We start from the raw sequence: 15596 nt of genomic DNA, 5'->3' as shown, positions 1-15596 counted from the left end.
TCCAGTTACTGAAGCTGTTCCGGACACCCAGAGCTTCTTTCAGGAGGAGATTTTAGCACACCTTGTCGCCAACATAAGCAAGTGAAGAGTATTTTCCAGGCGAGAAAGTGATGCCTGGATCATGCGATCATTTGTGGCGGCTGAAAACATAATTCCTGATACCCTCATTCAATAAAGTTGGAGTTCCTGAGGCTAAGTGACGACTACCGTTTGAGCAGAGGACCAGTTTTCAATTTTTATGTTGATGTAAATGTAATAAACTTGAAGATGTTAAATTTGATCACGTTGCTCGGCTTCGTATGCCTATGGTCCAACAAGACAAACTCTCTACCGAAGCTCTATACCCTCATTGTGTACAAACGTCGTTTTCGTACATGATATGGAAGGTAAAAGTTGGGTCCCCTCTAGCATACTCATTGCCCCCCCGGTGCTCCAAGCTAGTTACGCGTCTGGCCATCACAGATAGAATTTAATTAAGTTCCTAACAGATAATGACTTGTTTTAATGGTTCCTGATTTTATTAGAAAATAACAGTGTATATAGGCAAAGAATATACATTTTACGATCATGATCACTTATGATTAAATGAATACAAGCCTACTGCTTTTCATGAACTATGACCAATACTGTATGTCGCCTACTACGACTTGAGCAACAAAATTGTGAAATCTACTCAGCGATAAAATAAAATAACGGTTGAGATTTCTGAAGTTGCAAAAAGTATTATCGTAGGGTACGTAAAGCTACCTCATAAAAAATAGTACTGATAACCTACTCCATGCTTACCAATCAAAATAACAATGGAAACCTCGCATCAATATGGAATGTATAGGAAAAATCAAAACGACAAAATACGTTAAATTTGGAAGAAAAAAAACATGTGACAATGAATTCAACAACTTGAGTACTTTTATTGTGGTCGTCTTCATATAATTCTACTTCTTACAGAGTTTTTCTTTCATTGTACGTAGCCACATAATGAAGCGGAAACTAATGCTTAGGAATCCATAACTTACGGCAAATCAATAAAGCTATGGTTCAATAAAAATTTTCATGATAAAAGCTCCAAATTAAAACGTAAAGGGAGACACACCTGACACAACATATAACACTTTTGTCGGTTTTCAGAAAATACCAGATGTGGACAGAATTTTTTTATCTAGTCTGAGTATGCATTGATGCCACAACCAACTTGATGCTTGAGAGCACAGTCGAACAGATACAAGCGAAACTTTCCAATATGCGATGCTAGTTAGCTAGACATGTCGGAGTGGAACTACTTTTATGCAGGTTCAGCATGGGGCAATATTAAATCTCACAATGGTACAAACTTGGTAGAAACTTGATTTTTGCAATACAAAACTTGCCTCGCTAACTCCAGAACACGATTTAATGCGAACACAACAAAAGCGTTTAAATCAAAAATACGTTGAATCCCATGGTGCTGCTCAGTTTCATTTTTGTGCATTATATCAAGAAGTCTCATGGTTCCATCAAAAGCAGTATCGTATGCAGTATCTATGGTAGCCACTACGACTTTTATACCAGCGGTACTTAACCTGTGGGTAATTAGTAATTACCTCGGGAGGGGTAATTTGGGGATTTCCCGGGGGTAGTGAGCAGGACAGGGCAAAAAATAATTCGTAACTAAATTTTAATTTGATTGTTGGTTTTGATATTCCATTTAATTGATTGCAAAGCACCAATTAGTACAAACGGAATTAATTTTATGCTACCGTTTGTTACCTGTGTGCTGGAACTTCAAGAGATCGCTTTCTTTCTAGAAAGAGATCGTACCGGAAAGTAAAGCCGTCTCCACGAGAACATGCAGGATCATGTGTTCTTTACGAAGGTTGCCTATTTGTGAAGGCCAAAACGAAAGGCCTATCAGCCTATTTGTGTGACTTTTTCTCTGACCCGAACGCCTTGAACGTGCGCCTGCAAGGCAATCAGTTCCTCATGCCGATCGCCGTGGACAAGGTTGCTGTAGTTAAGAAAACGCTGGAGCTATGCACAAAGCGCGTCAATGATGGCGATACGTTCGTTTTTCCGGGAGTTGATCCAGTTACTGAAGCTGTTCCGGACACCCAGAGCTTCTTTCAGGAGGAGATTTTAGCACACCTTGTCGCCAACACAAGCAAGTGAAGAGTATTTTCCAGGCGAGAAAGTGATGCCTGGATCATGCGATCATTTGTGGCGGCTGAAAACATAATTCCTGATACCCTCATTCAATAAAGTTGGAGTTCCTGAGGCTAAGTGACGACTACCGTTTGAGCAGAGGACCAGTTTTCAAGATGGTGAAAGCGTGATCTTCTTTTGGGCAACCCAAAGAGAGGATTACACTCAGCTAGCGAAAAAGCTTTTACAGTTCTTGTCCAGGCCGCATCAACGCATTTCTGTGAAGCAGGGTTTTCAGTCATGCTAACCAAGAAGACCAAATCTCGAAAGAGGCTTGTTATTAATGAGGACGAGGTGTTGCCTCACTGCTTATGTCTCATGGTTCAACCGTTTGATGGCAGCGAAGCAGTTTCAGGCTTCTCATTAATCATATTTCTTGGGATTTTACATCAACGGCATTGCGTTCTCTGCTCTGTTCGTATTTTGGCTGCTTGTTTATATTGGTGACTCAATTAATTCTATTGTTGCTCTATTTTTCTCGGACATGAGTGGGGTAGTAGAGATTGCCATGATACTCAAGTGGGGTAGCGGGATAGAAAACGTTAAGAACCTCTGCTTTATACAAAGATGGCAAAATGCCCATTTGCGTTCTAAACCTTTTTTTCAAGTTGTAGTAAAGGGAAAGACGATAAATTTTCCAGTCATGTAAAAAATAGGTCGATAATACTCTACAGAACGTCAACAGTTTACAATAACTTTATGCACAAAAGAGAAAATCATGTAAAACGAGGAAAGAGTCTTTTTTAAATAACACATCTTTCTACCAAAGCCTGCTTCGTAGCCTATAACGTGGAACAATGGAATGCCGTGTGACCAGCGAACAAAAATCCAGCACTAAAGCAAATTCTCTTGCTGTTCAATGGCGTTAAAATAAATCGTCTAACAACTCAGTAAACCAATCGTTTTTTTAAATTCATTCGACGTCTGCAAACGTTGAATCAATGTAAAAAAGGATGCCTTGCTGTTTGGTGAAGAGTATGTACAAAGCAAAATAGGTACAGTATTTGTTCAAGCATTCAGTCGCACTGTTGTACTGTTATTGTGTCTGAAATAAAAGCTCAAAGTTTGAAAGTAGGCGTGTTGAAGCAGGACATTGTGTACACAACAATATGACCACTAATTCAAGAACAAATAACAATACAAACCATCATTTTCCATTGAAAAAACATTTCTGAACCAAAAATCGATAAGTAACGAATGAACGAGTTGGTGTCGCCAAAATGCAATTGAACTAAGTTTAGATATATAGGAACTCACTGAACACGATTTCTCAGCTTCAAGTTTATCTTACATTTATACATAGCACAATGGGTTAAAAAACAAAGCAATCACAGTTTCTCACAATCGTAGTTACGCTTACAGTTTACCAATTATTGTCAAAAATATGTTCATAAATATTTTGTTGAAGTGACGTTTGATGATAATTCTTCAGAGCAAAAATAGCCGATTTACCAATAGGGAAGTTAAGGTAGTATAACCATTGACCAGTTGTGGCATGAGCACCCGGAGAACATATTAAAAAAATCCAACTATGAACTTCTTTTCAAGGTCAAACCCAGCAAAATCAGCTTCTCAATATTCATCTTGCCCGTTCAAATCCTCTTCTGGCGCCTCGAAGCCCTCCTGTGAGAGAAGCACGCTTAGCTAAGGAACCGAAAAGACTTTCGTGTATAGTTTCCTATATCATGTGGGCTGGTATCATGCAACAAGTGGTTTATAAAATCACTAGGCTACTACAGTAGTTTTAAAGGCAGTGAAATGGGAAGAAATTTATTTGATGTAAAGGGAAGAAATTTATACAGATTGTGATGAGACAAATACAAACTTCAAAGTTGCAAAAAGCGATGGAGACAAACTAAGTTAGTTAAAATCTATTCACTTTCTTCACAATGTAGATATTAACAACTTGTTATATTGGTCGCTGTTCTATTCACTTTTCTGGACCAAATTCGGTGTGTCTCATAACCTGCTGAAATACTGTTTCAGGTTTTAGCTGTTCAATATAATTAACTCGTAATTCTCAACATTCACTGACAATCAACACATATATGTGCAGAAGAGTAGGACGACCTAAAACTCTTCGTTGACTAACAAAACAGTAATAAATCTGAACCCTTTTCCATCATCCTTTTCCTGCCCAATGCCTACCTTGTTTTAAAATGAAAAGGTCTTAGGATTTACGCAAACTGCATTCAATGAAACACAAAACAAAATTTAGTAGACAAATAACCTTAGTAGACTACAAAGCCGTGGGCAAAACCTGCCTGTTAAACTGTGTCAATGACGTCTTGTGTGGTCATTATAAGGACGAGACTTGAAATTGCATAACATATGATTTCATAGGCGCCTAACCCGTGGGGGCGTGGGGGCCAGGCCCCCACGCATATTTATGCGTGGGAGCAACTTTTTATGCTGCATTGATACATAAAACAATAGATGAACTAGCGATCGGCAGCAGGACAACATTTTTAAATGCAAACCGCAACAGCTTCGCGCTAAATAATCACTAGAACGAGTAGTGATGCTACAATCCCACACCAGAAAAAAAATCTGTCATTTTTACATTGATTTAACGTCTGCAGACGTTGAATCAATGTAAAATGACTGATTTTGCTGCCTGAGATATAGCAAAAATCTACCATATTGCGTCGATTCAATGTCATCAGATGTTGAATGCACCCAAAAACAACATAATTTGCTACGTTGACGCAGCGTGCGTTTAGCTTTATGCGCTTGCAAACAGACTCGATGTCGCTTTCGAAAGTCGAAACCTCTGCAGAGAATTGTCGCGGCAGTGAATCGGTTGCTGTGAAAATGAACTTGAAGTCTCGGCCCGAGGTAACCACTAACCAACGTAACAAGGGCTGGTGCAAACCGCATTGCGCACACGTGGCATAATCAACGCAACAATGGACTCGCGCAAACTGCATGGCGCACACACGACCGTTGCCATAGAAACCCGATCAAAGGCGGGGAATATGCGCATCTTTTGTTTCATCTGCAACACGAAAACGGGCGTATTACAGCCAATTGAAACTTGAAAGCTGGTCAGCCATAAGTTGCGATATTGTAGTGAAAAGGGAGCAATGTCAAGTCGAAAACTTAATCAAACGTCTCCCCGTAACTATTTTTCAAGGGCTGTTTACGGATGTCAGCAACTTTTAAATTTATTCAAGGTGACGTGCTGTTGAGTTGATGTAAACATGAATGATTTTGCTTGCAACAGGTATATTTTCAAGCATATGATCAAGTTAGTATTTTCATTACATTTACAGACAATACCTTTTAGTAAACCTTTTCGTCTCTTGTTTCATGCTAATAAATCTAGTTCGTTGCTAAACTTTTAAAGAATTGCAGTCCATCAACCGCTAGCCAACGCAGACGCATAGCATGTGTTTTGGTCGAGTTTTGTTTATAATAATTAACGGTAGGTCGAACGTAGCGATAACTCCGAGTGTGGCAATAAAAGCAATTCTAGTGTGACGACATAATTACGTCATCCATCTGCATGACATTTCGCTGAATTTACGTTGCTGCTGGTGAAACACGCTTTCGCCCCCACGGCCAAAAAAATAGTTAGGCGCCTATGTATGATTTATCACTACCGTTGATGAGATATGCTTAGTTGCTTACTCCAGTACTCCACTGCGCCTGATTGCAACAGTCTATGGCTACTGTCAACAGTCTCGCCGCCGAGGTAATACAAATTTGTTCTGACTGGGTGATTGGAATAAGTTATAGTGATTGACTATTCAAATTACAAGCGAACTACCGAATTGCATCTATGATGTCTTTACGTTAACACTGTATAGACTAAAACTGGTTTTTATCCCTGTACTTTCTTTTTCCTGTAATTTTCTGTGTAAAACTCGTAACTTTGATGATGCGCTGAGAATGACTCAAATAGCTGACGTAGTTTAGAAGTTAGTTGCTTTATTAGTGTTATATTACATTACAATACACCGTTTTTACGTAAATTAAAATCGAAAAAAAAAACAATGCAAAGAGTAATGTTTCAACCTGGCATCAACCAAAATAATCTATTCAGCAAAGAAAACATAAGCTTCACTTCGTAACATCTGCAAGCAACTAAAGATAAACATTTTCTGTTTGATACATTCAATTTCTCAGTAAGCTGCTGAACTTCCTTCTTTCTCGGCTCCTGAAGAGCCATCTCCTTGCGCCAATCCTGTGCTGTTCTCAATCTCATTACTCCAATGGCCCTACACATTACAAACTGACTCAATTAAACATTGACATAGGAGGAACTCAGTATTAACTTTTCACATATGAACAGACGAAACCAAGCAACCACACGGCTTTTAACATAATATATTAAACGAAACAAATTTCACTAGTGTTCAGTTTAATATATTATGTTAAATGCCGTGTGGTTGCTTGGTTTCATCTGTTTATGGTTGAAGAAAGTCACCTCTTAACCAAAATTGTTTCACATATGAAGCAAATTACTCGAAGCCTAAATTTCTCCAAGACAAAAAAAGTCTTTCATACAAGACAGATTTTTCAAAGTTCAGAGTGGAAACCCAGGTTAGAGTAAATTTCCACAACAGGTCTGAACCTTGACAAATTACCATGTAAACGAAAAATTTCTTTTTTTTTTCTTTGTATTATTCGCACATGGGCAATTTTAATTCCTTATTTACTAATTTTAACTTTTGTGCCATGCTCTTAATGTTAATATTACGATTTAACAAATCCAAATCGATACTCAGTGGAAAAAGCCCATCTTCTTACCACTCATCATTACTATCAAGAATTGATCATGTACAATATCTACACATTCTACTTGAGATGTCTTTCAACAAAATATGACCGAGATATGGTTAAAATGAACAATGTCAATTTTGTACAAAGAAAAGTCATTAAATCTAATGTAAAAAATATGACATTTTTTTCGCTGCAGCATTGAACTCTGTAATATGTATCGTAACAACTACAAATCTTAACAAAAAGTCAAAACCTAAATCAATCAATTTTACAAAGGCTGCTGTACCTCTGTGGCATAAAGAATTTCCACAATTTTACTACAGATTTGTTTGGTTAAGTCGGGGGCATTTTCGTCTCCTTCAATGTCCTGGCATATTACTTCGACATCTCGCAGTTTCCCAAAGTAAAAATCGCGTTCTTTCTCCAACGCTTCCACAGTAGTTTGCAATTCTTTTGACTGAAATAGAAATAATTCGTAAAGGTGAGGTGGCGCAGAGGATGAGGCGTTGGCTTTCCAATAATGCAAACCTAGCTCGACACCCGACTTATGCTGGTTGTTGCTGAGCATCGCTCACCTCTATCCAGAGTGTAATAAATTGGGTGGGCATAATTGCTGAAGGAAAGGGAGGTCAAGAGAAAGGAACTGGCCAGTGGGGGTCTGCTACTATTCGGTGAGTCCAATTCGGTGAGTTCCCTATTCGGTGAGAGCCTTTTTCGGTAAGCTCCCTATTCGGTGATTTTTTGATTTTTTTTTGAAAATTATCGGGTTTCGTAGCCTAATTATCATTGCCGCTTTTACATCGTTTTAACGTCGCTAAACGTTGAAATAAGACCCTAACCCTAAAACGGCAATGATAATTAGGCTACGGTTAAAAAACAAATTCAAAAAATCACCGAATAGGGAACTCACCGAAAAAGGCTCTCACCGAATAGGGAACTCAGCGAAACGGGCCATTCCGGGCCAGTGGCCACCCTACTCTCGTTAGTGCCGAACGCGTAGTGCGATGAGAACCTTTATCTTCTAACTCCCAAAAGCTCAGTAACTGAGTATGGGACCTTTGGAAATCACTGGCATTCATCAGAATCTGTGCGCTAACCACTTCCACATAAAACATAGCATTCGTTGAAGGTTCTGCTATGACGCACGTCATATGAACTGGAGTGTTATCAGTCGTTATTATCCATACATTATTGTTGTTTTTAATGGCTGCCAGCCCTATTTCTGAGGCTGAAAATTTTTGTAGTATAATTTGTAAAAGTTGTCTCCTACTTAGTCAGTGCGACTCAAACCTAGTGGGGATAGATTCTAGGCAAGTGTGGCTTTTCCAAGCCTGCAAACTAGCCCTTTCATAGTGCTTCAACGTTTGCAGACGTCGATTTAATATGCTGTATACAGATTAAGCTATCAACTACCCGAAAAAAAGGGAATTCGGGACAACTCCAGACAGCAAAACCAGTCTTTTTTATATTACAGTATTGACTGACGTCTGCAGACATTAAATCAAAGTAAAAATGACGGAATTTACTGTCTGGGATATCTTCACCAATAGATATTGCAATCAACATAGTGCAATCAATATATATATACCAATAGTTAGTGCAATCAATATATATATATACCAATAGATAGTGCAATCTCATACATATCATCAACGTTTAAAAATGATTCGAAACCTCAGTCAACATAATCACAGGTGATAGAAAGTTCAAGTGGCGATTTTACCAGGCCTTGAAAGTATATAGAAGTTAGAAGTTTCGCTGACTGGTGAGATATTTCGTACCTGTTCCCCAAATTCTTCAACTTGTCCCCGCAAAATCAATACTTCCTGGTTACTCACAGACGCGTTGCTGGTGCTTGGAGAAACGCGAGGAGGATTACTGGAGGAGACACGCTGCGTGGTGTTGCTTGGTCGGCTACCTAGAATACGACCTAAAACAATATTGATTGAAAATTTGCACTGTAATCGCGGAACGGAATCGCGTAATCACTGTCATTTCGGCTAGTTCCCTATTCGGCTACAGTTTTGAATTGTATTTTGTATTTTATTCCACAATATCGTTTCTTTTGCATTCCGACAAAGAAAAATAAATTGAAATGAAATTTAGCACAAAATGTTTGAACTGTTAAATTGAAATGTTTGCTCACAATAAAATCGACATGTATCCCACATCACCGTCTGTATGCAAACTTAGAATATATTAGAATCCTCAACTATTACAAAATTCTAAATCCAACGACGCCTTCTGTTTAGTTAGACAATTTTGTATTTTATTCCACAATGTCGTTTCTTTTATAGTTGAAATTATCGAAGCTTTAGATGAGTGGGGTTTAGACCTAACCACTGAGATCTTAAATCATATTTATGACAACGGAAACATCCCTAGTGATACGGTACGTTCCATATTCATAACTTTACCAAAGAAAACCGGAGCAACAAAATGCTCACTCCACAGAACAATTAGCCTTGTGAATCATCTAACAAAGATCTTATTTCGAATCATGATGATGAGATTGAGACGAAAACTAAAATCAGAAATTTCAACAGCTTAGTTTAAATTTTTACATTAAAAATGATAACAGAGAGATGTATGTCCGATTCTTCTGTTTATTTAGAGAATTTTGTATTTTATTCCACAATATCGTTTCTTTTGCCTTCTTGCATTTTATCCAGTGTTTACCTTTGAGTGCCTTCCCAGACGGCAAAAATGACGAATTTTGTCGTCTGGGTTCGTTCAAAATAAGTGCTTTACATCAAAACAACATTTTTCATGATTAACAATAGAGGTTAATGAGATAAAGTCTCAGCGAAAACGTGTCAACGAAAAAAAGACAGTTGCCAAATAGCGTTTGACATAAAAGATGAAGTTAAAACCTAAGTGGCAGTTTAGAATGAACCTGGGTTTCGGCGTTCCATGACCTGGAATGTTTCCGGTGTCATAAATATGATTTAAGATCTCAGTGGTTAGGTCTAAACCCCCCCACTCATCTAAAGCTTCGATAATTTCAACTATAAAAGAAACAATATCGTGGAATAAAATACAACATTTTCTAAATAAAAAGAAGGCATCGTTGGATTTGGAAGGATTCTAATATATTCTAAGTTTGCATGCAGACGGCGATGCAGGACATTATACATGTCAATTTTATCTGAGCAAACAATAATAGTTCAAAAACAAATTTAATTCGCTTTTTAGTTTTAAGGTCTCAGTGGTTAGGTCTAAACCCCACTCATCTAAAGCTTTTATAATTTCTACTATAAAAGAAACGACATTGTGGAATAAAATACAGCATTCTCTAAATAAACAGAAGGCGTAGTTAGATTTGGAATTTTGTAATAGTTGAGGATACTAATATATTCCAAGTTTGCATACAGACGGTGACCTAGGATACATTCGATTTTATGTGAGCAAACATTTCAATTTATTTTTCTTTGTCGGAATGCAAAAGAAATGATATTGTGGAATAAAAAAACAAAATACACTTCAAAACTGTAGCCAAATAGGGAACTAGCCGAATCGGACTAGCTAAATCGGACTAGCCGAATAGTAGCAGACCCCACAGTAGGCGCACCTATTTGGCAGGCACCTGTCAATACCTAAAAAACGTGCTCCTGAGCCAAAATTTGGAAAGCAGATAAAGGCTCAAAGCCTCCGCTGGAACATAACAATTGCTAAGATTTACTTTTAGAAGAACCCTTTGCAGCCCAAGTATTAATATTTTCAAACTATAAGGTTGCAGACAAAGATTACAGCTGCTTGCAAACTAAAAGCAGTGCAAACAGTGAGAGCCACATGCTGGTAATTCATCAGCAGCAACTACCGGAGGGTATGGACTTTAAATATATAAAAACAACTAACTTTTTGTTGCAGACCGAACAGGTGGTGATGCACCCCTGTTATCCTTCTTTGCAGCAATAGATAGATCAGCACCTCCACGAGCATACAAGGCATCGTAGTCAGCACCCTTAACATAAAAAAAAATTTAAACAAAAATATGGCAATCCATAGTGTCTTAAGCATTTAAAATACTTGTATTTGTTTACCTTTAAAACAGTTGCAAACCAAGTACCAGTACCACCAAAACATCTACACTTCTACCCATGAATGAGGTATGTAATGACACTATCTCTTAAAAGATAAACAATTGGAGGTGGTGAAAACTTTGGTGGCCACACCCACAACTTTACAAGACAAAGAAACAATTGAGATAGGCCACAATAGAAAATCTTTATCTGGTTCCAAGATTCATTACCTGATAGTTGGCATCAAAAAACCTTTTAAACCATTGCACAAATTCAAAGTTGTCTTGAAATCTTCCTTTCACAAGCTTTTCTATTGGTATGATCTGAAATCAGGCATCGATAAACCAAAGGTTGTGCATTTGAATCAAAATTCACTTTGATTAAAATCCAATCACTTTGTTGTACAAGAAACCACAATGGCAATGATTGCCATTACTTTTCTCTTGTGGATCAATAAAAAAATTATTTATTTACTTGTACATTACATGAGTTAACATATTTAAAATAATGAAACTTACTTGTACATGTAAAATATTTTATTTCTTGAGTTATACATATAAGTTATCTAATGAGTTATGAGTTCATTTAGTGACATTTTCATTCATTCTTTCATGACTTAATTTATTTAAAATTATAAGCCTTACTTTATCAACACCTGTCTTTCCAAAGCAATCTTGTAGCAGCTTAAAGTTAGCAATATATTCATGTTCCAATTTTGAATTCCACTTGACCTTTTTAAGGGGCATTTTTTCTGCATAATAATAAAGCTAATTAATTTCAGAATATAAAATGTGTCATAAAAAGAGTGCTTTCAAGAACACAATTCCAGCTCAAAAATTTGCAGCTCAATTGAATAACGTACTGTATAATTGTATAATGTATATACAACCTTACATTACAAAAAACATACAGTTGATCACGATCCTGTTCTCAATAGCAAAAAATGTATATCATACTGCTTATATTTGTGCAAGTGTAGTGGTACATTATACAAATATATATATATATATATACACACACAAATTTCCAAACTTTTACTTGTATAGCGAAAAACAAGCATTTCTTTGCAACGTACTACAAATGTAAATTACATGTTGTTACATTCAGTACAAATAAAAACCTAATATGTTAATTAAACCGGGTGCAACCTAGTTCGTACCCTGAAAAGATCGAGAGAAAAAATAGCACAAAGCCGAAGTCGCTGATCGCAACAAAGCCGAAGTCACTAATCAGAGTTTCCGCAAACATTTTAAAGTTAGGGTTAAACGGAAACTCCAATCCATGTGCTATTTTGGCTTTTTTTATTTTTTTATCGATTTTTTCAGGGTACAAACTGAGGGAGCAAGTCTTTTAGGCGCTGGTCTAATAGGCGCGCACACTGTGGCGTCTGGATATTTAGGTGCGGAGCACTGTGGCGCCCGGTCATTTAGGTGCTATATATTCCTAGTAAAGTCTGTAGATTGTATGATAACAGCTTGGCAGCTTGCCAGAAAATTATATCATGGCTTCCGTGAGTGAAGCTGCTTAAACCAGCAATGCTTTTCACATAAAATGTTACAGTACATAGATTGAACAGAAAAATATATTGTTGTTTTATTGATTTATTATTGTTTTATTTGTTGTTAGTCCAGGTTTGCGTTGGTGAAAGCTTTATCAATAAATTATTCAAGCTTCCGAACATTATTGGAAGTAATCCTACGGAAGTATCCCTACGTCGTAAATCATGGCAGATCCATAGTCTTTGCCTGTCCTTTTTTGGCTACGGTAATAATATAATATTTTGTGTGAAAATCATTGCCGGTTCAAGCAGCTTCACCCATATATTTTTCTGTTTAATATAATATTTTGTGTGAAAAAGCATTGGCGGTTTAAGCAGCTTCACTCACGGAAGCCATGACATATTTTTCTGTTCAATTTAACATTTTGTGTGAAAAAGCATTGCCGGTTTAAGCAACTTCACTCACTGAAGCCATGACCAACAACGCACACGCATTAACAAAACAACATATTTTTCTGTTCAATATAATATTTTGTGTGAAAAGCATTGCCCTACGCCCCTACCTGCCAAGCTGATACAATCTACAGACTTTACTAGGAATAGCACCTAAATGACCGGGCGCCACAGTGCTCCGCACCTAAATATCCAGACGCCACAGTGTGCGCGCCTATTAGACCAGCGCCTAACTGTCAGCGCCTAATAGACGTGGACCCCAAACTGAGGGTACGAATTAGGTTGCATCTAATTAAACCTATGTACAAAATATTCAGTCTTGTCCCAACAGAAGTAACAGCGATAAAACATATTATCACCCATTTCAATTATATATATATATATATAATATATATAAAACACTACAAGCAGCAAAATTTATAAATACATGAAAGTTAACAACAGAATATAAAATTATCTTTTAGCTTTGTCACTTTTATGGTGCTTCCACACCACAGTCAACATAAACTATAAAACTAGGTTGTCTTTACAGCAGCAACGCTAGATCAAACCAAACTGAGAGGTACTAATTTTAAAATGGTAACACAATCAATGCTGATTAACAAAAACATGAATATCATACCATATTTAAAAATCAAGCAGTGCATCTCAAGACTTAAATCGTGAAGTATAACACAATAAAGACAAGACCGAATATAAAAAGGGTAAAACACATAAAATACTACATAAAATAAATGTTGCTAAACAATTATATATATAATACAAGAACCACTTACTATCAAAAAGCATATGCATAAATTGACAATAGACTGCTCCAGTACACAACTGCTCGATTTTGGTTATGTTGAGTTGAAGACAGTCATTAACCCATTGTGTAAGCTCTTGCCTACTCAAGTTATTTGATGATGAAACAGATGTGGAGAAAACATTTACAGCAGACATATTACTGTCAATTTAACAAACTGGAAAGCTAAAATATGTGCTAATTCTGAAAAAAAAGGGGAAAATATAATGCCATGTGCAGTTTTACTGTAGGCTATAGTGATTCCCCTGAACACGAATTTTTGGTAAAATAACCCGAAACATGAATTTCAAATAAAACATGCTAATGTTTGTTTAAATTCAAAAACTGAAACGGCACAGGTAAGAAGATTGCTATCCCTACTTCTGCACTAAAAATTAGACCTTTTCAGATTTCAGCAATCAGCAAATATTTCACCTAGGCCCAAAACCCTGTCCTTAATAAAATTGAAAACTTTCTGACCATCTGCACTAACTTAAATGCTGTTAAATCTCTTCTGGTGAACCAAGAATTGCCATTGAAACATCAATAAAATCAGAAAATAATACTCTAGCGCCATGTGGCAAATAAAAGTTCAAAACAGCAACCGCTAGATGGCGATAGTAAATTTCGCGTTTCAAGCAATTTTACTATTGCACAAGAGCCATGCTTTTATTATATCCGTTTTGATCTGGTCATTGAAAAGGTAAGGAAGTGTAATGAAGAGTAGCCTTTGCCTGGGATGCAGATATAATTTAGATATATATGCATTAGAGAATGTAAAAACTTATTTGATCATGTATATCAGGCCTCAAAATTCAGTTTTGTTGACGGCGGACAAACGTGTCCGGCAGGGTTGTTGGTATTTTACCCGACCCAAAAAAACCCGGATAAGTTTTTTTAATAAAACCCACTTAAAAAAAAACCAAAAAACCCATAAAAAAACCCAGAGCATCATATTTGTCCAGTTTTTATTGGAAAATTAAAAAATTTACAAAAACACTACAAGGCACTTACAACAAACTTTAAATTAGGACTTAAGGATGTGATTTTGAAGTAACTTCCAAGAATAAACTGAAAACGCAGTGGATATTGCACAGTACACAAAAATCAAGTAATGTCACTTTGTGTATACTACACTAAAACTCATTTATGCAAGAAGGCCTTATAGTTAAATTGCTGAAAGTACTACTCTACTGTAGTCTGTATATATGATGTGAAATGCAATTTAGGAGGCTATTCACCAATCACCAATTACAGATTCTGGATTCTAACGCATGGCTGTTTCAGAGCATTTGCCTAATTGGCCACGCAATCGCTCAATTGCTCATCCATTACTATATATAATATATATATAAATGATAAAAAATATTTAAACATGATGGCATAAATGCTCCTTGCCTTCAAATCTAAACAAATGATGCAATAATGTGATTTCTACCACAGTAGCATCAACTTGGCATAGCAATCAGTGGATGATGCAACATCCAACTTGATCTTGAAACTAATGGATGATGCAACATTCAAGTAACAACAGCCCTAGTGCATTATTTTATTGAGTTATGCAAGCATGTACTGTGAGTGAAAGGCACTTCACTCGTAAAAAGTAGTTTTGAGGTGAAATAAGCATGAATCTACCTTTTTTTGCATCTTTTTAAAAAAAAAACAATAAAACCCAAAAAAACCCAGGTTTTTTCAAAAAAACCCGGGCGGGTTGGGCTTTTTAAAAAAAACCCGGGTTTTTCTCAACCCTGGTGTCCGGTATGAGCAGCTATCTCGGCAGACAAATTATGTCTCACGGCGAACACACCAGTTTTAGAGTCGATCGTCATGCTTAATCACTTTATCTTGATAATTCTTCACCATTTGAGAACTATAGCTACGGTTTAAAAGTCTTGTTAAAATTGCAGTGAAGTCACTCTGAAAGGCATTCATC

General features: G+C 36.8%; 1 protein-coding gene across 3 annotated transcripts; it reads right to left on the bottom strand.

The window, feature by feature from the left end:
* Positions 1-502: 502 nt before the first annotated feature.
* Positions 503-13863, bottom strand: LOC145764577 (microtubule-associated protein RP/EB family member 1-like). 3 transcript variants are annotated; one of them, XM_082576206.1, is made up of 7 exons: positions 13656-13863; positions 11573-11679; positions 11159-11251; positions 10765-10870; positions 8688-8836; positions 7193-7363; positions 503-3801 (listed from the first exon to the last, which is right to left on the bottom strand). In XM_082576206.1, the coding sequence occupies exons 1-7, from the start codon at positions 13819-13821 to the stop codon at positions 3751-3753; spliced, it is 843 nt and encodes a 280-aa protein (XP_082432332.1). In that variant the 5' UTR covers positions 13822-13863; the 3' UTR covers positions 503-3750. The 3 variants fall into 3 exon arrangements, with proteins under 3 accessions (XP_082432332.1, XP_082432331.1, XP_082432329.1); XM_082576205.1 differs by lacking the exon at positions 503-3801 and adding an exon at positions 6146-6401 and having other exon boundaries at positions 8688-8824; XM_082576203.1 differs by lacking the exon at positions 503-3801 and adding an exon at positions 6156-6401.
* Positions 13864-15596: the final 1733 nt, after the last annotated feature.

This window comes from Aplidium turbinatum, chromosome 2 (assembly GCF_918807975.1).
Source record: "Aplidium turbinatum chromosome 2, kaAplTurb1.1, whole genome shotgun sequence".
Classification (NCBI taxonomy): domain Eukaryota; kingdom Metazoa; phylum Chordata; class Ascidiacea; order Aplousobranchia; family Polyclinidae; genus Aplidium; species Aplidium turbinatum.
This window is presented reverse-complemented; position numbering and strand designations above follow the sequence as displayed.

Bases quoted from the DNA above. Each gene is read 5' to 3' on its own strand.
- LOC145764577 (XM_082576203.1), bottom strand. From the start codon at position 13,821: ATGTCTGCTGTAAATGTTTTCTCCACATCTGTTTCATCATCAAATAAC. The intron at 11,680-13,655 runs GTAAGTGGTTCT...ATTATTATGCAG, and splicing joins TATGCATATGCTTTTTGATA to AAAAAATGCCCCTTAAAAAG. The intron at 11,252-11,572 runs GTAAGGCTTATA...GCCTGATTTCAG, and splicing joins GAAAGACAGGTGTTGATAAA to ATCATACCAATAGAAAAGCT.